At 26.7% G+C, this 22,777-nt stretch overlaps 5 protein-coding genes across 7 annotated transcripts in view; 3 read left to right on the top strand and 2 right to left on the bottom strand.

The window, feature by feature from the left end:
* Positions 1-10,726: 10,726 nt before the first annotated feature.
* Positions 10,727-22,777, bottom strand: part of LOC127283192 (tubulin monoglutamylase TTLL4-like) — a 182,346-nt gene continuing 170,295 nt past the window's right edge. For both annotated transcript variants that reach the window (XR_007843314.1, XR_007843313.1), the window contains exons 10-11: positions 10,897-10,953; positions 10,727-10,741 (exon numbers count right to left, since the gene is read on the bottom strand). The gene's annotated coding sequence lies outside the window, so the exon portion shown is untranslated. The remainder of the gene's footprint in view (positions 10,742-10,896; positions 10,954-22,777) is intronic.
* Positions 12,001-14,624, bottom strand: LOC127283191 (tubulin monoglutamylase TTLL4-like). Its single transcript, XM_051307905.1, has 2 exons — positions 14,129-14,624; positions 12,001-13,921 (listed from the first exon to the last, which is right to left on the bottom strand). The coding sequence occupies exons 1-2, from the start codon at positions 14,381-14,383 to the stop codon at positions 12,467-12,469; spliced, it is 1,710 nt and encodes a 569-aa protein (XP_051163862.1). The 5' UTR covers positions 14,384-14,624; the 3' UTR covers positions 12,001-12,466.
* On the top strand, positions 16,195-17,413 carry LOC127283210 (uncharacterized). The gene is made up of 4 exons (XM_051307930.1): positions 16,195-16,359; positions 16,600-16,701; positions 16,806-16,952; positions 17,195-17,413. Exons 1-4 carry the CDS (start codon positions 16,312-16,314, stop codon positions 17,288-17,290), a joined length of 393 nt encoding a protein of 130 aa, XP_051163887.1. The 5' UTR covers positions 16,195-16,311; the 3' UTR covers positions 17,291-17,413.
* LOC127283208 (uncharacterized) lies at positions 17,710-19,053 on the top strand. Its single transcript, XM_051307928.1, has 5 exons — positions 17,710-17,800; positions 18,018-18,131; positions 18,300-18,371; positions 18,490-18,642; positions 18,895-19,053. The coding sequence occupies exons 1-5, from the start codon at positions 17,753-17,755 to the stop codon at positions 19,009-19,011; spliced, it is 504 nt and encodes a 167-aa protein (XP_051163885.1). The 5' UTR covers positions 17,710-17,752; the 3' UTR covers positions 19,012-19,053.
* On the top strand, positions 19,339-22,723 carry LOC127283209 (uncharacterized). 2 transcript variants are annotated; one of them, XR_007843316.1, is made up of 5 exons: positions 19,339-19,442; positions 19,675-19,761; positions 19,924-20,151; positions 20,260-20,365; positions 21,226-21,432. XR_007843316.1 is itself a non-coding variant. In XM_051307929.1 (5 exons), the coding sequence occupies exons 1-5, from the start codon at positions 20,962-20,964 to the stop codon at positions 22,678-22,680; spliced, it is 492 nt and encodes a 163-aa protein (XP_051163886.1). In that variant the 5' UTR covers positions 20,891-20,961; the 3' UTR covers positions 22,681-22,723. The 2 variants fall into 2 exon arrangements, 1 of the variants encoding a protein (XP_051163886.1); XM_051307929.1 differs by lacking the exons at positions 19,339-19,442; positions 19,675-19,761; positions 19,924-20,151; positions 20,260-20,365 and adding exons at positions 20,891-21,000; positions 22,160-22,261; positions 22,341-22,475; positions 22,582-22,723 and having other exon boundaries at positions 21,226-21,342.

Here is a 22,777-nt window from a genome sequence, read left to right as displayed (position 1 = left end):
AGATAATATTCTTGAAATAACTAAAAAATTGCAAAGGAACATGACTCCTGGCATTCTATATCTGCGTCACGAATATATATGACATGATCTCGTGTTTTTTTTTTCTATTTTGTTGATGCCTGCGGTTATAAGAAGCGAGTCCCACAGATCTCGAGTGACTTCTCGCGCACTCAGGGGCAAAACACTGCGCCATAAGCATCCTATCTCTCTTTCTCTCATGTATATGCGAATACCGGGAAGAAAAACAATAATTTGTGATGTCATCGCTCTTCGTTAAAGCAAAAAAACGATTTTAATTATCGCATGTATATATACAGGCTTATCACACGTGCACAAGAACTTGAAAGAGAAATTTTATTTTTATCACTTTTGCGTATTTATATAAATGTAACTTGATGAACGCTTATCATTATAAAAAGAAACGGCGAAGCGTGCGAATGTTTACGATTTGCCGTCGATCTTCCGGTTGACAATATAATATTCTCGTCAATGAATATACGCGATGAGGGTCACGTGACCCCTTATATTACTCGAGCCGCGCATGAATGACGATGACGACAGAGACACGCGTGTACAACGACGACAACAATAACAATAATCAGTGTAATAACGATGCTGGTCATTCACAGAAATATTCATTTCCTTCATCTATATAAAGAAGACAAAAAAAAAAACTAGGTTTAATACTGATTAATTTTTTTTTAATACCAGTATAGTTAATTAAATTTGCCTCCATCGCAGGGTTTCGTGGCCAGTGTTAATATTACCGTTGCTAAGGAAAAAAACGGTTATGGTAACGCTTGCTATGGTAACGATTTCTGTGGGAACGGTTGCTATGGTATTGATGCTGCAGAGAAAAACTCGAATTTCAGTTTCAAGGGTTGAAAATGGTAATTTTAGTCCCTAGAACAAAAAACGGTTACTTAACTCCCTAGGATTTAAAACGATTATTTTACGACTTAATAATGTCACGTGGATTCGGTAGCACTTTAAATATATATTCAAGAAAGTCATTTCTTTTATGTTTATGTGTGTATATATAGAGTGCGTAACTGGTTGCACGCGTACAAACGTAAAATGAGGCCCCTCAATGTTATACATATATGTATGTGTATATTATAGCGAGAGGAGAGCGAACGAACCGAGAACGCGAAGGAAGCAAGGCCCCGTGTCGGAGACCGTGAGAACGAAGCGAGGCATCACCGTCCCACGGGACCCAACCGGCGGATGGGCCTCAGGAAAAGAGACGCCGGTAGGCGCGAGCCCCACACGCGACTAGCACACGTCACAAGAACAAGAGAGAGAGAGAGAGACTCGAGCCGCGAACAGAAACCGCATTTTTTTTATTTCTATTTTTTTTATTCTTTCTGTCTATATATGTACGTATATATATATATATAAAACTTGTTGTATTCGCAACTTCCGTGGACGAGAGAATATCTATTATAGTTATTTTTTAATCTGAATAATATCTATAATCCCTTATCGCATTTTTCTGAATTTTACAATAGTTATTTGTGACGCTCAACGAGAGAAGGGACCTTACACCAAAAAAATTTGAGGTTATGTTTAGTGATAGTCTTACCTTGATTTTTTGCAAATTATTTTTCCAAGAAATTTCTATATATATATATAGTTAACAAAAATCGACGTGGTATTTAAAAATAAAAAAAAAACTCTTTTTCAAAAATACTGGTTATATATGTCTTCGCGAATAGTGTGAATCGTGCGTTTTTCTCACAACAACAACAAATCGCGTATATGGATTCATATAAACTCGTACCACAATATCCCCGAAGAAGCCACAAGTCACGATCATCGTCGACATCCGGTTGTAAAAACAAGACCGCATACGGCAGCTTGCTTCCCGTCGCATTAAGTGCAATATAACGACTCTTATATAAAATCGAAAAAAAAAATTTCTTTTTTTATTTCACCTTAGTACCTATGTATACCTTTCAAGAAAAATCGCTTTTACCATTATAATTTTCTATAGTCGCAACTGTATATTTAAAAAAGGCATATACATATATATAGATGAAGTGATGTTGAAGAAAAAAAATTTGTTAGTGAACTTTCCAGAATATTTCATATTATTTAGAATATTAAATAGAATTTTTTTACTTCAAAATATTTCCCGCAATGAACTTTTTTTTTACAAAAATGATATTATTTTAAAATAACATATTACAAATTGCAAGCATTGCAAAAAATTTCTCTCCCAAAATTGTGATTTAACTCGCAAAAGTAAAGAAACCAAAAAAAACTTTCATTGAAGAAATTTCTCATGCGAAATTTTTTTATATACAATAAGAAAACAAAAAATATATTCAATTGACGATTTCAAGTCCTTTTGAAAAATCTTTCGCTGGTATTTTTATTGTATATAATATATAAATATAATATAAAAGGACTCGAAAAATGTATTTTTCAAGTAAAGAGGAGAAATTACAGATGCGTGTCTTTGAGCGATATATAATATTCAAAGTGGTAATTCGTGACTTCTTCTTTTAACCAACTTGTGGTGGTGATGCGTTCTTTTCTCTATTCAATGCCACCTTCAATTTTTTTTTTTTTTCAAAACTTTGCTTACACCTAAAGTTGTTCACACCGGAATTCCATTGTTCGACAAAAATGAAAACAGTCGTGTTTATCGCAAAAAACCGGTTCAACCAAAATCATCCAAAAATACTTCCGTAATATTCATACATATAAATAGGAAAATAATATATACTGACAAATTGAATATAAAGGAGGAGAATAAAAAAATTGAGAATTTTAGCCATTCACATTTTTCAGGTGTTATACTAAAGAATTTCCTTTGTTATATTGATATTCAAAAATTTGTAAGTGTATAAAAAAATATTTATTTGTTTCAAATAAATTTTTATTTGTGCTTAATAATTTTTTTATTTGTGCTTAATAATTTTTTTATTTAAAACAAATAAAAAGTTACTAGGGCTCTGTGAAAAATATATTTTTATTTGCTTCAAATAAATTTTATTTCTCTCAAATAAAGGCGCCAATAAAATATTTCTCTGAATGTATAAATTAAGGGAAAACAAGGATTGAATTTTTTTTTATAAAAATAGCTGCAAAAAAATGATGGAATTTTTTTCTTATCTTGGTGAATGAGACGTGATTTGTATTACGCGAAATCCTTATCTCTGGTCCATTAACTATATATATATATATATATGTATATGTGAAAGAGGTGAAGGACAAAAAATACAAAAGAAAAAAAGTGTCTCAAAAAAGGGAATTTTACTTTGTTTGTTGCTTAAAATTATTATATTATATCGGAAATCGCAAAGAACGAGGAAGAATGACGAGAGACAGTTGGTCATAACATATATATATATATATAATGAGCAACGATTTTATGAATGAATCGAGCTCGTGGCCTCGCGCACACTCACTTGGCACGAGATTCACTCTGGCGACTCATTCCATATCCGTTTCTTTCAAATTCCACTTAAAAGGGCCAAATAAAAGGGTTTTTTTCAAATTTTTATTTTTATTATTATTTTTATAATAATTACTCCAAATAGTGTGATTTAAAAAAATAGATTTTGGTATAATAAAATTTATGTTTAATAATAATTAAATAATTGTATAAATGAATATTCAGCTAAATTGAAATTCGTTCATATGAAAATTTTGTTAAATAGTATTTTGGCTAAATAAAAGTTTCATTTGGAAATTTGAAATTAAAAAGGAAAATTTGGATTAATAAAAGTTCTGCTAAATGGGATTTTGGCTAAATAAAAGTTTCATTTGAAAAATTTAAATTAAAAAAAAAAATTTGTATATTATTGAAAATTCGGCTAAATGGAAATTCAATTAATTAACCATTTTATTACATGGAAATTCGGTTTAATAAAAATTCTGCTAAATGGTATTTTGGCTAAATAAAAGTTGCATTTGGAAAATTTGGCTAAATGAGAACATAATTCAATAAAAATTTAATTAAGTCTTCTGGATGGACCGTGGGTGTGCTATTATTTTTCGTTTATATTTTTTTTGCCCTTAAGCATTTAAGAAATATATATATACCCGGATCTTTCGTGCTCTCTTATATCTCGCAAAAAGTGACGCGTGTAAGTTATTGCTATAACGTCGAATACCGGATACACGCATTTCAAAAGTTAATGCACGATCAGGCATCGAAAAATATTTTGCACCTGCTACCTATGAGAGTTTTGCTGGGGTCACAAGAGTTTTCAAGTGAAAACCCGGTCAATAATCTTCATCATCATCTTTTTCTTCTTCTTATTCTTCATTATAATTTTTTTGACCCTCTTTTCTTGATTCCATTTTAATAAATATATTTCTCTGGTTATTATCTACCTTGTTTTCTCTTTTTTTTCTTACTAATGTCCATTAAAATGGCGATGATGATGATGATGACTCTTCTGCACCAGATAAAAATGAATAAATTAAAAAATGAATTTTTTTTTTTTTGCCAAACGAAGTACAATTTTTTTTACAGCAAACTTGAGTAAATATACAAAAAGGAGAGAAGAAATTGAAGAAGCAAGCGTGACAAAATCACAATACAACCGCACTTTGTCACTGGTGAGTTTCACGGTTTTTGTTTGGGTGAGAATTGATTCCAATTGGTATACAGAAGATCGTGGGCGTCACCGAGAATAATTTTAAACCGCCACGAGGGAAAAGAAGAATAAAAAAAAGAAGAAGAAGAAGAAGAAGAAGTTGTTGTCGTTTGATGGGGAGGACTTTTAGGACCTTGCCCCCCTCCCCCGCGTCATATTGCTATTGTATACTCAAGTTTAAAGTTTGTTAAGTCAAAGTCCGCGAGAGCGGAACATGGACTGTTTCCTGCAACGCTCGAGTGCTGGCTTGTTATGACTGTTTTCGTTCCCACGATGCATTATGCCCCGTTCAACGATCATATCGAACGAAGAAGAAGAAGAAGTGGCTGCCTGTTTTTTGGTAGCAAATATACAATATTTCTTCTTTTTTCCTTTTTTTCAGGATATATAATTCTTCAAATATGCCTTATATCCAATAATAAAGAGCTCGAGGGAAAAATATATATATTTTATTGTCGAAAAATCACAGCTGTGAATTCAATCTTCCGTATCTTCTTTTTCTTTGTTTAGAATTTTTTATGGCGTTCATTTAACGAGTCTTCTTTTAGCTTCTTCGTTACGATTATAAATAGCACCTCTATTTTTTTTAAGCTCACGACAAAAAAAAGTGTTAATTTGACATACCATTTACATCTGTCTCTCTATCATTAATTAACTAAATGGAAAAAAGGGTCATTAATTTAATTTATTTATTAATTTAATTTTCATTAATTCAAATTTAATTAAAAAAAAATATTATTTGAAATTAAAAAATTTGAAAATTATTTAAGTCGAATAAAATTTATTTGAATCAAATAAAAATACATTTGTCTAAGATTTTATTAATTTTAAATAAAATAAATATTTATTTGGTGCTAATTTTTTTGGGTGTAAAGAAGAAAAAAAATCTGTAACTGATAAGGGATAAAGCGTGTCAGTCGCGTGGTCAGGTATAAAAATCTTACATTGGAAACGAAGGCAAAATAAATAGAGTGTGAATCGTTAATAAAAATTTCAAACTAAAAATTCAAGGGAATATAAATTCCCACGGTGCGGCAAATTTTCGCGGTTAAAGGTGCGAAGAGCGTGTCCATCGCGTGGCTATATATAGTGGACCAAACTATTATATTAAACCATTTTGAAATGGGGTTTTTTTTTCCTTTTTTTAAATAGAACAATTCTATTCGACATTTCAATAGCCAAGAACCTTCCCATGGTATAAACAACAATAGAAAATGAAAGCACGTGATGATCAGCCATAGATCAGGCAACTTCTTTTTTTTCTTTTTGTTATCTTTATATATATATTACAATTCTTGGCATTAGGAAAAAAAAAACTTTGTACAAAAAAGAAAAATCAACAAACAAGTTTTGAAGGTTTCCTGTATAAAAAACCAATTTTTTTGATTTTATTTCGCAGAATTCATTTTTAAAAAAATTTCTCCGAAATTTAATTTAATTGCATTATTATTCAGTAGTAATAGAGAGTTTGAGTCAGACAATATTAGCGAATTATTGAAAATTTTGATACTGATAGAAAGTGATTTTCATTCATATATTTTTATTAAATTTTCGTATCAAGTAGTATAAGTCAATTTCAGTCAGACAAAAAATTTCATATTAAAATTATTTTATCAGTAGTACAAGTCAATTAGTCAGACTTGAAACTTGATAATAGTCAAGTAATCGATTATTTGAATCAAATAAAAAAATTTCCAGTGTAATTTACTTGCTTAAGTACCAATAAAATTGTTTTGTTAGTCCAATCAAAGAAATGCTAAAATATTTTTCTCAGTGATATCCTTAAGAACAGTTTTCTTAGTTCGACAATCGAGATCCATTCAAGACATTTTTGTGGGAAGGTTTATATAAGGGAACAAAAAAAAAGTGGCTAGCGAGAAAAAAAAGAGGATGGTCATTGTATATATGGCGAGAGAGTGAGAGAGAGAAAATAAAATATATACGAAGACCTGGCGCTGAAAGTGTGCTGTTCGCGTGGCGGTTACAGTGGCTGTAACCCGAGGACGCCGAATATATAACAAGCCCTGAGAGAATTTCTCACGGTGAGGGACGTCAGGTGCGTAGGACCTTCTTCAGGAAGTAACAACGGCTCCTTGGAAGGATTCGCGACTTCTGCCTCGAGCCTCCTTCCCACGCTCTTTTCTTCTTCTTTTTCTTCTTCTTTTTTTTTTAAACCGTCAGATTCAGCTGCCGTTATTAGTTCATCTATTAATGTTTAGTACTGCCCTTTCTTATTTTTCCCTCCCCATCTCAAAAAAATGAATTCCAAATGTTTTTATTTTCATTAATACCAAGAATTTAGGTTTGTTTTGGAAAAATAGTTTTTCTTTTACACTCGCAAAAAAAGTTAATTCTTAACCGAACCTAACCTATTTTGTTTAACACAACTAAAAAGTTTAGTTAAAAATAAAAATTTCATGCAGTAAATTCATTTAGTTAACAGAAAAAAAATTTTTTGTTCCACGTAACAGAATTATTGTTTTTTAAGCGTTTATTTGCTCTCAACATTTTTATAGACATGAAAACAAAAAAAGCTAAACACAACAAAAATGTTAATACATATACTATTGAAAAGCGATAATTACCTCTGCGTTTAAAGATAAAATATATTTTCAAACCTACTATATATATATATATATCACTTTATAATTATCCATCTACAACAAACTATAAATTAAACAATGAAAAATAATTCCATCCCTTTTTGAATGAAGCGTCTGATTTTCTATATAATATTACATTTTTCATGTGTGTGTGTGTGTGAGTTAGTGTGTGCTCCGTAACATATCTTTTTGCAAATGAATAACCGTCAATTATGTTTTACTGCCCTTCACCCTTCAGATAATCACATGAACCATGATAACTAAGCTAGAGAGAGAGAGAGAAAAAAAAAGGAAACATAGTTAGAGAGTAAAAAAAAGAGAGTCACAATAAAAACGTAAAGGAAACGTGGGTCAATGGGCAGTTCTGCACCCTTTTCCCCCTCGCCACTTATTTTTTTTTTCTTTTTCGCTTCCTCTTTTTTCCAAATCGGGCCATGAAAGGGAGTCCCCTATATATAAACTATATATGGCAAAACGGAATTGGATAAAGAGGGGGGGGGATATAGGCGAGAAGCGGTAAATACTCTCGAGTACTCGTATTATGAATGTTTTACATGTGTGGAGTTCTCTCTGTATATACATATATATGAAGATACATGTTTGAAACGATGCCTTGAATGGCAAGAGGGAATGGCGGGTTTATGCGTCTATTTCCAGGGGGCGGATAGGGGGGAAGAAACGCCAACCACCTGACGCACCCCGGTCGTGGGAACCGAAAAACCATCGGAATCCTCTAACCTTTTTTTTTATTCGACCTGCACACACGTGCAACTCGCATGCTTCTACACACGAGGGATTTGTATATCACGTGTGCTGAGCCACACGCTTCAACGACATAGTGTACGTATTCTCCCTTCCTTTTCCTTTTCACCCTCATTCAACAAATCTATATATGTGTATAGTTATGTCCAAAATTCCGATTAAAATCTCGGTTCTTTTTTTTATTCCCATTTCGAGAAAGCGATTTTCAAATTCTCTAATTTGGGGGCGCATTATAATCATTAGTTAGAATTTTGATTTGAAAGAATTTTATTATATAATAGACCTTTTTATTATACAAAATAATCGATATTTTTTATCTAAGAGGCAAATATATTTATTTGTTGCAAAAATATATTTATTTGTTTGAAGTAAATTTTATATTATATAGGTGAATATAAAAAATGAATCCTTCTATCAGGTAAAAAAAAATTTAATTTGCTTAAGTATATCCGATATGTAATAATTCAAAAGATTTTGATCTTTTTTTTTTGCGTAACCAGATCCGAAGCGTGTCAAATGATCAACGTACCTTTTCAGAACTGATGAATAAAAATACTTCATACACGCATCCGGTATTGTCAAGGACAACATTCGATACTTTCATATATATATATTATTATACGCGTAATATTTTTTATATATAGAACTTTAAGACACGGAAATCTCATTTCAAATTGTTTGACTAAAAAAATAATGATCACAATATTTTTTTTTAATTAGAATATTGTTACAATTAATACAAATATGAAAATTAAAATAATTTTTTTATATTAAAGAAGAAATATAATTATAACTATTTATAACTATACTTGATTATTATCAAATAAATATTTAGTTGCACCAAATAATTTTTATTTGAATCGAATTTTATTTTTCAGTGTAATAAATTATATATGCAGACAACATTGTCTCTCGGCTAATTAAAATGTCGATGGCATAAAATTCAAGTTGGAAGCATAGTTGAATTGTTCAATTAGGATAAGATACACATACATTCGTGTATGTCGTGTCAACGAGTAAGGAGCATTTAACGTGCTTCGGTGTCTTAATACCAATGTGGGAATAAAGTGCGTGATATCCTTCATTGAATCTATATATATAATGTCGAGAGTTTAAAAAAATAAGAGGGGGGAAGAACAGTTGAAAACTTAAAAAGCAATGGACAAATAGTATTATATATGCCAACGTGAAAGTATGTGCGCGGGATATGTCCATTATAATTCGACAAGAGTGTCCGGTTTGAGTTTCAAATTCTCTCTCTCAGACCATTAATAACTCACGTTCTGATTCAATGCCATTTTATAACAACAATAATAAAATTTTTTACTTCGCTAAAAATAACAGCTTCTTTCTTTTGTAACCTTCTATCTCCAATAAGTCTTTAGTTTTCATTATTTTTTATTAATAATTAAATTAATTAAATAATTAGTTAAATGAAATATTAAATAAATTTTAATTTACAAAAAAAAAAATTGTAAATCCTATTGTGAACCTTATTTTATAAAATCAAATTGCGTGACATTTTTATCAAAAATTCCCTGTCAAAATAATATTAAAAAAAGGAACACATATATATATAAAGTGATCGTTAAGACAAAAAATAAAATAAAAAGGAAAAAAAAATTGACGGTTATATACATGGCCAGATTGTCGGTGAAGCTCTTTCGTCGGAAGCGTGGGAACATAAGATCTGAGTTCTTCCCAAAACAAAACACGAGCCGCGCAAAAGAAGAAAGGCGCGCACAAGTGTGACGACAAGAGGGCACGCGACGCACCTGATCGCCGCCTTTGCCACCCTGTGTGAAAGCCAATCTCCTCTCCGCCCCCACCGTCACTTTATTAAGCTGTTACCTCAACTTGAGCACGCCCCCGCGTGCCTACTCTCTCTCTCTCTTTCTCTCTCTTTAAATCTGAATCAGTGAAAAGTGAGCTACTAATTCAAATTAATAAGAATTTTCACTAATTAGTCACTTTTTAGTAAAAATTTAGTAAAAAAATACTATAAATCAAATAGTAATATTTTACTAAAAATTTAGTAAAAAAATTCTTACTAATGTTTATGTAGATACTGCTTTTTTTTTGTAGATACGCTTTTCTTTACGTTGGATTTTATGCAAAGACAATGTAGATATACGATAATTGTGAAGCGTATTCAGTAGTTACGGTATTTAATTTTAATTAATTAATTTAAAGAACATATTTATTTATTATTTAAACAAATAATAAATTAAATTCCTTTAATAATCAAATAAATTAATTAATTAATTAACAAAATATAAAACGTTTTAATATTAAATAAATTAATGAAATAAAAAAAAATGTTGTCACGTGACTCGTGACATTATTATTATTGTATATTTAAAAACGAGTTAAAGATGAAGAAACATATTTGTAGATGAGAAAATAAAATGATGATGTTCCTGCACTTGAGTGAATGCAAAAAAATATAGAATCGCCTAATGACATAATATGCTCTCTCGCAAGTTCACTCAAAGTATGACTCCAGGGTCCTTGCGCCTTGTGAGACAGCACAGGCACATTCAATGGCTATATATATATATATGTAAAAGTGACGCCGTATGTATATGCATGTTACACATGTGACCACACTCTCAATAAGAAAATATGTCTATTATGTTGTTACAATAACGATATCAATTCATTGAACCATTTCTGGCTCTCTTTGCAAGCTCATTGTCTTGAAACGATTGTTAGGTGCTTGCATTTGATGACATAAGTTCTTACCATTGATACCCCTGCCTATATATATATATAGATATAATCGTTGCATTAAAGAAAGTTAAGAGAAAATAAATTGTCACCAACTATGATTATATATACTCATTACCAGTAACCATTGATTTTGGAAAAATACTATAAATTATACCATAAATTATAAATAAAATATAAATTACCTGCTTACATAAATTGATGTCTTCAAAAGCTTATCTGCATCAGAAATGTAGTCGTATCTGCAAAAGAATAGAAGTAAAATTAATTAAAACCTAGGTCTTTTTATTTTTGTTGTATTAAAAGACAATTTGAATTTTTTATTGTAATTTAAGTGATAAGCGTAAATTTTAGTCAGAAAAAAAATTGTTTCGATTTTTGCATATTTGTAAAATAAGTGGCAAAGATGCTTTTTAGTCAGACAAAATTGTTTCAAATTGATGTTTGATTTTTATAAGTAGTAAAAGTCAGTATTAGTCAGACAGTAAAAAAAATTATTTTTTCTATCAGCAGTAAAAGACAGTTTTAGTCAGACCAAATGCGTTTAAAATTCATGCAATTTCAATTTAAGTAGTAAAAGTAAATATTAATCAGACGTAATAGTAATTTACAAATCAGTGATAAAAGTTAATTTCAGTCAAGACATATTTTTTGTATCAGTAGCAAAAGTCAGTTTTAGTCAGACAACATTTGTATGTATTTTTTTTTAAATTGTAATTATAAAAGTGAACGAAAAGTAAATTTTTAAACTCATCTACTTTGCTTGAGTTTATGAAAAAATCCTGCTAAAGAATAGGGTATCTACAAAAAATTTACCCGTATCTACATAGATATATGGAAAAAATTTAAACATTGAGTTTTAATTTCTTAGAAGAATTAAAAAAAAATCTATTCTAGAAGGAAGAATACAATTGATTTATTGAATTTAAGAGGCGGAAGCAAAGAAATCTGGGCCCCCTTAGATTAACCTAATCAAGTTCAGTTTGCGGCGTTGACGGCCCTTGGGGTCACAATGGAGACATTAAATCTTCAGTACGAATTTATTAAAGTCAGTATACTTTTGATGTATATATCTTTTTTGCTATATTAATTCTTCAATATTCTAGTCACTTTATTTCAAATTGATAAATTAATATAAAATTGTAATTATAATTAAATTACCTAATAAGTAAAAAATAAAATATTATTAAGATTGATAAATGAATTTGTATTATTATGTAGATCAATTTTACGTATCAGAAACAAAAAAATGTCTCGCATTTCTGAGGAATTTTCTTTTCTTTTTTATTTTTTTGAATAATCCAAGGAGCCGATGACGTTAATTCCCATTGGAGGCACTTAGCAAATTCCACGGGCAACGAGAGTCTAACGTCATTATAAAGTTGAAAATTTACATACGGCGCCACATAAGGAAAGTTGCTTTTCGATTTTTTTTTCTTCTAATCAATAATTGTTTCAACTCAAGAGAATATATAAAAAAAAATTCCGTTCTACAATTCAAAATAAACATTTCATCGTTTTGGAATTTCAAAATTTACGATCAATTTTTCTTGTCCCAGTGCAGATTTAATTTTAATTTTTTTTTAATACTACAATTTAATTTCAAATTTACTTTTTAACTTTTTTAAGGAGGTGGAAATTTTAGTCCAAATTTCTATAACAATTGAATTTAAAAAAATCGGTTTTAGTTTTTATTATCATTTTGCCAAGAGTCAAATTTAAAAAATTTTTTTTATTTTTTCATTTTGTTGTATATTATTGACGCAAGTGATATTTTTCCTGACAAAGTTTCTTCAATCTCTCAATTCCAATTTCCCTCCTCAAATAATAACAATTCTCCCACGAATCAAGAAGAAGATTATAATATTTTTGCTCTTCAAAATATTTAAAATATTTAAATGTTATTGATGTGGGAAAAATTTTTTCAAAATTACCCCTTCTCAATTCTTCATCCTCGTGTCGAATTAAAATTCTCACATCGTCTGATGTTAATTTTTCTAATATAGTTGATAAATAATTGTCACGTTTTTTTATTTTTAAAAATTTTTCATGTTTCTCAATTTCATTGGAATTTAATTTTTTGTCATACAATTGATAATTGTGAAATAAAATTTCTTCACCGTGTATTTTTGATAAAATTTCATTTTCCTCTATTATATTATTGGGTAGATGAAAACCAACGAGATTTAAAAGATTTTCAGTTAATTCACCTTTAATAATATCACACAATGGAGTATTGGCAACCATTGATGGACAACTATTAACTTCCAATAGCCATGGTTTTAAATTCTCATCGATAATAATATCAAAACCAAATAATTGATATGCATTATAACTGGATGATAATTTTTCCATAAAAATTTTTGTCAATGAATTTTCAGCTGTTAAAATTGTTTTAATAACAATATCCTTAATGCATGTCCATAATTTTGGTACATTTGTATTTTTATTATTTTTCATTAAGTACGTCCATAAACTCTGTAATGACCACATATTACCCCTACAAGATTTAACAGAATCATTGCCCACAAATTGTGGACTATATTTATTGATACTTGTATTTGTCAAATGCATAAATTTATCATCAAGATATTTGGAATTTGTTAAATATTTTTCTGTGGCAATTCTCACAAGACCCTCGTAGTATAAATAAATTTTTAATGGATTTAAACATGTCACCAATACATAAAGACGAAGATCAAATTTTAAATTATTTATCAATTGTGGTTTTGATAAATAATTTTGTATAATGTGAGGCAAATGTCGTGGTATTTGGCAATATTTTGAAATTACACGTATTCCTTGTCCGGCACAAAAATTTGGTGGTTTCACAATCCAAAATCCACCTTCTTTTGTTATACGTTTTTTAAATTTTAAACACTCATCTGGTAATATATAACTCGTTGGCATATAATTGAAATTGGCACCAAATTTTTTTCTCATACGACGATAATTTTTACAGAGATTTATTTTATCACATAATTCATTGATGGAGGGAAATTGATTTATTTTTTGATATAATTTCAAATTTTCTATATTCATTGAAGTGGGGGAAACAATCCAAATGCCAAGCCAAGGATCGTGAAAATTTTTTGTTAATGAAAAACCGGAATATTTTAATGTTTTGTATAAAACAAGTGGTGATCCACTATTTTTCCATACGAGATGTTTGAGAAATTCTTTAGGAAGATCAGGTGATTTCTCGTTTTTCTGAAATTAATTTCAAAAAAAATGTATTGACTTTAAAAAATTTTTTTAAAATCTTAATTATATTCCAATGAATCTGGGGCAAGGACTAAAGTTTGCGTGATATGAAATAAATATTTACGTGACTTGAATATTAATAACTAAAAAAAAAATAATTTTTATCGTGAATTTTTAATTTTGTTGTTGTTAATATTTATAATAAAGTTTTACGTTTGCATAATGAAAGACGATATATTGTGGCACGTGGGCGAAAAGACTCTTCCGCAATGGTAGTTGAAGTTTTTTATTATTATTATTATTATTTTTATTTGCACCCTGTTGAACGAGTTGACTACGAGCTATCAATGACTCGGTGTTCTCGATATATAAAAACATCTCGTCGTTCTCATTTAACCATATATCTGATAACTTGCCTCCTTGGGTACCAGTTGAGGCATCTTTTTTCCAATTATACATAATTTGCATCCTGAATCTTCCTTCACTCACTACACTTAACTTTATACCAATAACCGTTACCTTAATCACTCCAACTATAGTTTATTTTTATTTTTTTCTATATTTTTTTAGTTTTTTCTTGTTACATTTTAATTGTTTTTTTTTATTAATCAGCTGGCTCGTATTTTTTTCCATCAAAAATATTATACAATTTTTAATTTTTTTTTTTAATTAAATTATACTTTTATCAAATTTTTATTCATTTTATGTAAATTTTATATGTTTATAAAAATCCTTATTTGATGATTAAAAAAAAAATTGGTAATAAAAATTTTTTAGGTTGAATATTTATTTTCTTTTTTATAAGATGAAGTTGGTAATTTAACGTAATCGAAACATTCAGGGGTATAATTCAATTTGAAATATTAATTATTTTATTAATTTAATTAAATGTTTTAAAAATAGTTAATTTAAAAAAAAATGTTGAAATTTTAGGATTATTTTTTCCATACAGAAAAAGAATATGTCTTTCATTTTTGCCGTCGATTTTAGTTTCACAAAATAAATGCATTTTTTCTTTTTAACATTCCATTGCAAATAGCACTTTTACAGCCTTCGAAAAAATAAATAAAAATAAAAAGGTAGCGTGTATATATGTATATATAAAAGCCGCTATATTTGCTGTACGTCTTTCGAATTCGAGCCTCTTAATAACTCTTTTGATGACTTTTGCTGCCGTCAATGACCTACAATTATAAAATAAAAATCAACTTTTAATATATTTTTTTCAAATTTAAAAAAAAATTTCTCTAAATTCGTAAAATTAAAATTTTCCTATAAATTAAAAACTAAATTTCAAATTCGTTTTCGATTAAAAAAAATTTAGGTAAATTGTATTGCAAAAAGTGGAATTATATATATATATTTATCTTGTGAATAATCTCATTTATTTTTAGTGTTCGAATAATTATTACACTCTTTTTTTTCATAAGTAGCGCTTAATTATACGTTTAAAGGTATTAATTATAATATATATATACATATATGGAGGAATCGGGTGATTTAATAAGTGTGCGCCAAGTCATCTGACAGCGCTTTCATTTCACTATATATAAAATATAATTATTGTTGCACAAACGTGTCGCGACAAGGTATATATATATATATAAAACTCTTATTTTCCATCGGAATATTAAAATTCCTCTCTTTTTTCACATAACAGAAAAAAAATTAATCTTTATAAATAAAAATTTATTTTATAATTATTTGATTGTAATTTTTTAATAAATAATAAATTATTTATTTCTATTAAATTATTTATTTATAATAAATATTAATAATAATTAATAATAAAATTTTATTGCAATAAATCAATAATGAACAGAGACAATATATTTTCATAAACAAATATAGATATAAATTTATCAAAATTTGATAAAATTTATTCAGGAAATAAAAATTTTAATTTAGTTTTTATTTGATGGCGCATTTAAAAAAAGATTCTTATCAGTGATTCATTCTCAATAAATCTCAAGTATATGATTAATGTGGTAATGTTAATACAAAATTTATAACCAATGAGGGTATACTGATAAAAGTCATTGTACTGAGGACTTACCCTACTTTGCAAAGTTTCACATTTTTTTTTTTTTTTTGCTTATTAACATGGTACCTACACACAAAAAGAGAAACTTTTTTTTATTCTTATCATGTACGACCCACACTTGTGTGTAATACAATATACAAGGAAAAAAAAGAGCAAAAATTTAAATTCAAAACATTTGCTTCATTATAGCTAAGTAAATAAGTTGTTGATAAGATAAAAAGAAAATAGTATGTATTCTGTGAAATTTGCAATTAGCAGCTTCAGTATAAAATGCGAGGTGTAGTAACGAGGAGAACCATTTGCAATTTGTCATTAAAAGAAAAGTGTGAAAAGAAAAATAATTAAAACAAAAATGAAGTGCATTCTTTTGTGTTGTGTTCTGGCATTTTGTGCCCTACAAGTAAGAATTGCAATTTTTTTTTTACATTTTGTTTAAAAAAAAATTCTTTCGTAAAAATCATTGTATTTTATTATTTTTTTCAATTGATACATTTTTACATTTACAAGACTAGTTGTAAGATTAAATTGTAAAATTAAAATTGTAAAATTAAATCATAAAGTATATGGTAAAATTTACAATAGTAACCATTTTTTTTAAATTAAAAAATAATTCATATTTTTTTCAATATTATTTTTCAAGACAACTTCTGCAGACAGATTGATGGATCAACTTTGGAAATTGCAATTTCAGGCAATGGAACAAATAAATTCAATTACAAATCCAATAATGAATCAAATTCGGGTTTGTAAAAAAAAACAAAAAACATTTTTCAATAAAATTAAATTTTCTCGAATGATATTTTTAATTTATTAACTAATAATTTATTTTATATTTATTATTTTTAGCAAGAAGTCGAAACTGCAAAAGCAAATGGAAAAAATGCTGAGCCTTGTTATGAGAGAGGAAGAATTTTAATGAAATCATACGTTGATCCCAGCTTCTCTGAATTAAGAACATGTCGAACGACTGCCCATTCAGCCCAAAATGTTGGGGTAAACAAAAATTCTTACTTTTTTTCTAAAAATAATTATTAAATATTTAATTATTAATAATAATTTAAATAATTTTTTTTAAGTTTAAGATTCAAAAATATTATTCATACTATTAATGACTTTTTATGCTAATATTATTAATTACCAATATTTAATATAATAATTATCTAATATTAATAATTAATAATATTAAAATTTTTACGAACATGTAATTATATAACGTTCTCTATTTTGTTCCACAGCTTGCAATTTCCTGCAATAACCGAGTTGTCGAGATTTTTAGAGCAAATGCAAATACAGTTCGTCCAGTCGCTACTTCGTGCATTACAAGTCTCTAAATAATTTTTTAACTCATGCATTTTATAATTTACAATTCTAAAAACTATTTGCTCATTCGATTTGCGAAATATGTGTTAAAACAAATTTTGATTTACAATTAATAAAAAACATTTCCTTTTTAATTTTCGTATTTTTATTTACCCAATTATTATCTTGTACTGTCAGATTTACAAAATAAATACTAAAAATTATTATATAAATATAAATTGGAAAGTCCTCGACAATTATATTTTAGAAACTGTGATTTTTCACATTTATCAGTATTTTGAACTCGGAATTTCCGGAATAATTAATTATTCTTAATGATATATTGTGTGCAACAATAATAAATGATTTCATTAACGAAATGAAAAAACAAATTAGATAAAAATTAGTATAAAAACCGATGCCTTAAAATGAGAATAAACCATTTTGCAATCTGCCATTTAAGGAAAAGTGTGGAATGAAAAAAAAATAAAACTATGAAGTCTATTCTTTTGTGTCTTATTGTGGCTGTTTGTGTCTTACAAGTAAGATTTGCAAATTTTTTCATTTTACATATACTTTTTGAAAAAAAAAAATTTTCTAAAATTTAAAATGGTTTAGTAAATTTTTGTATTAATTTTCATGTAGTGCATAAAAAAAATTAATAATTTCTTCAAGTAATATTTAAAATACTGAGTATTTTTTAAAAATATTTTTTAAAAATTAAAAAAAAAATTTTTCTCATCTTTCTATATTTTTTAGACAATGTCTGAAGGCAATCAGGTCAATAATTTAAACCTTGAAGCAGACAAACAAATCGTCGTCATACACAATCATGGAAATCTTACTGTAAACAGAAAAGACAAAACTTCGCCGGTAAAAAAGTGTATTTCACTATTTTCCCTCCAATTTCAAAATTTCAAATTTTCTCTTTAAATTATCGAAATAATAAAAAGAAACAAAAAAAAAATTTTTAATTATAGTTAGTGAAAATTTATTTTACAAAAAAAAAACATTTTCTTATTTTTTGCAAATATTTTTCAGACAATTTCTACAGACAAACAGGCAATGCAGGAAATAAATACAATTACAAATAAATGCATTACTGCAGTGAAGGTGGGAAAAAAGAAAAATAAAAATTTTTCAATAAATTTGAAAAATTTTCTTTTTAAATGTTATAATTTTAATTTGTGCTACATGTAATAATCCAGTTTTTGTATATTTTTGCTTTTAGAATAATATTAATGATAAAATAAAGTATGGACATGATTGTCAGTACTGTTATGATTGTCCGGACTGTTACAGAGTTGCAGAGAAAAAAATTCACGAAAAAAGATATGCCGCACTCGCCACTGTTGTGTCATGTGCAAAAAACAGTAGTAAACAGGTAACAAAAAAATATTTTTTTCTCCTATTTGTCTTTAAACCTTATTATTACATTGACAATGTAACATTATTAGATATATTATAATTATTAATTATATACTTTAATTATATGTTATAATATTATAATATTAATAATTATTAATGTTAATATTATTGATTAATAATTGTTAATTTTCATTATTATTTAATTTAATTTCTAAATTATTTTTTTTAATAATTAAATTAATTTAAAAAATTCTCTATTTTATAACAGAATGTGCATACATGTTATTCTTCTGCAACAGTTACATTCAATAATCAGGCAAATGGATTCGTAAAATACGCCAAAGAGTGTATTATAACTAGATGTTTGAATTCTAAATTTGTATAAAATTTTTTTAATAATAAAAATAAAAATACTCTTTTTTACTTTTGTATTTTCTTTTTTAATTATATTACTTTTATCTTCTACAATTGTAATATATATTCAAAGTGTCATATTTTTATCAATATCATTTTAAAATTTTTATTTAAATTAAAATTTTTTTTGAGACTTTGGAAGAGAAAACCAGAATTCTAAAAAAATTTATTTATGAATCAATAATAATTTTTACGCTTTTGGCGTTGATTCTTTTTCTCAGTGTATAGGAGAAAGAAACGAGTAACTCTTTATGATAAGATAAACCAATATAGTATAAAAACCGATGTCAAGTAGTAAGCAGAATCATTTGCAATTCGTTTTGTAAGAAAGTGTGAAAGAGAAAATAAAATAACATGAAGTGCATTTTTTTGTCTTTTATTCTGGCTTTTTATACCTTACAAGTAAGATTTGTAAATTTTTCATTTTACAATTTTTAAAACTATTTTTTTATTAATTAAAATTTTTTGTTCTAATCCCATTATTTATTATTAAAATTTTCCATTAACATGGTTTTAGAAAGAAAAAGAAATCAGTTTAAAAATTGTTTAAATTAAAGCAATATTTAAAATATTCTAATTTTGTTCAAAACTTTAGTGAATTTTATCTTTTTTTGTTTTTTGCAATTTTTTTCAGGCACCTTCTACAGGCAGAACAATCAACAATTTAGAATTTCGTGAAAAAGAACAATTCGTCAATCTTAAGTTACGTGACAATTTTCCGGTAAAAGAAATAATCATTTCTTCTACTCTGTTCCTCTTTAAGAATTTAATTTATGTAATTTTAAAAAAAGTCCGAATGGACAGCGGGCTTTTGTGCTAAATAAATAAATAAAATAAATATATAAGAGTTTATTTTTTTTAAAAATACACGTATATTTTTCAGACAACTTTTGAAAACAATCAAACGTATCCAAAAACAGTCAACAATTTAAACTTAGATGCAATAAATCAAACCATCATCATACAAAATCATGGGAATCTTAATTTACACGGAACAAATGAAAATTTACCCATAAATGAATATAGACTGAGTGACGAAATCATAAAATGGAAATTAGATACAGCGAAAATAATTTTCAAGACTGCAAGAGAATTCATACCTCCTTTACAGGTTAGAAAAATTATTTTTTCATTTTTCAATAAATTAAGAAAACTTTTTTTTTCAAATTTTACTATATATATTAGAATTAATAATAAATTCAACATTGCTGCTTTTTAGAAACTGATGCAGGGATTTATGGAAACAAATTTCACAAAATTTTAATTTAAGAAAAAGAGCCTGCAGAATCACGTGCCAATAAGGATAAAATAGGTACACTGAAAAGGTGAAAAAAAAAATATTTTCTTCTACTATTTCTCTTTAAATATTATTAAATATTACGAATTACGATATTAATTTAATATTATTAAATTATTAGATATTATTAATATGAATAATTATTTTATTATTATTAAATACCTAATTATTAATTAATAAAATAAATTAAAAACAAATTATATCCATGTTTAATAATAAAAATTTTTGTTATTAAGTATTTTCATTTCTAAAAACTATTTATTTATATTATCATTCTGATAATTATTTAAACAGAACTGGAAAATCCTCATCATGTTTTAAAACAAAATTTCACATTACATGACAACAAAAAATATTTTTTGATATTTTAACGGTAATTTCCAGATGGAGTTTCTTAAGACATAAACAAGTAATTATTTACTTTTATCAAATATCCCACTTGTGTAGTATACAATAAATGAGGATAAAAAAAGAGCAAAGTTCAATTTCAAATCTTTTTTTTTTTATTAACTAAGTGTAAAATTTGATAATGAGATAATCATTAGCATAAAAACCCATGGCAAAGTAGTGAGAATAATAATTTACAATCCGTTATTCAGGAAAGTGTTAAAAGCAAAAAAAAAGATGATTTTTTTGTGTTTTGTGACTTTTTGTCTCTTACAAGTAAGATTTGTAAATTTTTAGATAAAAAAAATAGAAAAAACTGTTTTCCAAATAGTTTATTATTAGATATTTATAATAATTAGTTTTTTAATTAATTAAGTCTTTTGAGTGTAAAAGAAAGTGTTGTAAACACATTTTGTAAAATTTACAAATTAAGTAAACTGTTAATTAAATTTAAGAATTGATTATAAAAAAAAAGAAAAAAAACACATTTCTATTTTTTAGACAACTTTTGCAGCCAAAACAAACAACAACTTAAATTTTGACGCAGAGAAACAAATAATCGTGATAAAAAATCATGGAAATATTACTATAACCAAAAAAGAAAATGTTGAACCTCTGGTAAGAAAAAATGTAATAATTCTTTTATAAAAATTATTATAACAAAAAAATGTTCATGAAATTTCAAATATAAATTACAATGCATAATTATTTATAGAAAAAAATATATTACTAACCTTATAGCCATCAATCGATTTCACATGATAAGATCAGCATGAAAGACATACGCGATTTAAAAAATTTCGAACACTCCCGAAATCACACTTAAAGAAACGAAATACTTTTTTTCTAAAACAATTTAAACGATCGCGATTTCAAGAATTTCGAACACTCCCGGATTAAAAAAAAATTACTGAAATGAAAGAAAAATTTAACACTTAAAATTTTTTCGTTTGCGTATTAAAAGATTTGAAATCTGAAAATATAAAAAATAAAAGACAATAAAGAAAATTGTGTAATAGATATAAAATTAAAAATTTTTAAATTCACACTCCCGTTGAAAACGTTTAGACAGGTCAAGAAAGGAATTGCAACTGAATTAATTATTTTTGAAATTTTCCAACAATTGTTTATTACCTGCGGTTCAAGGTTATATTTGGGGTTTTCCTTTGTTATACTTCAATGTAAATACCAGCTCGGAATGTAGGTATAAATATAATTTAAAAATCGACACATTTATTAAGAAATTATAATTTTTATTATATTTTATTTATATTTTTAAATTTAAATATTATTTCACTTATGTTTTATATTTAAAGTCGTTTTTTTTTTAAATTGCATTTTAAAAGTGCTCTAAATTCGTTTTTTTCGAGTTTTATAAAATGAAAATTTATTTAAAAAAATAAATACATTTTATTTTGTTTTCAATATATTTTAGACAACTTCTGCACAAAAACATATGGATCTCATTAATAAATTGCTAAAAATAAGCAATCAACGAATAGACAATATTAAATTGAAATTCTTCAATGACATTAAGGTTTTTTAAAAAATTAAAAATTTATTAATTAAATTTTTAAATATGAATTTTAATAATAATTTTATAATGTTGCATTTAGAAAGATGCTGCAATAATAAAGGGAAATTATTATGAAACTTGCAATAAGAAAGCAAAAATAGCAATTGATGATGAAGTTAACAAAAGATTCAACAATTTAGAAAAATGTAAAACAAGCGAATTGTACAACATTGCGGTAAGAAAAAAAAAATTATTTCTTCTATTCTATCTTTTTGAAAATTTTTTATCAATTATTATTTATATATTAATATTATTAACATTGTATTCTGTTTTTTTAATAGCTTGTGACTATTTGCAATGTGAAAGAAGTTGAAGGTTTCCGTTTAAATGCATATAAATTTCGTCTCACGTTTAAAGACTGTATTAAAAAGAAATTTTAAGTTTTAATATAATAAAAACTAGAACCTTTTTTTAAATGAAAAATTATTATACTTCAATTATTATTTTTCAAAACAAATTTTTAGAATAATTATTTAG

Source organism: Leptopilina boulardi, unplaced genomic scaffold (assembly GCF_019393585.1).
Source record: "Leptopilina boulardi isolate dan_hultmark-lab unplaced genomic scaffold, ZJU_Lbou_2.1 LbouV2_31, whole genome shotgun sequence".
Lineage (NCBI taxonomy): Eukaryota > Metazoa > Arthropoda > Insecta > Hymenoptera > Figitidae > Leptopilina > Leptopilina boulardi.
This window is presented reverse-complemented; position numbering and strand designations above follow the sequence as displayed.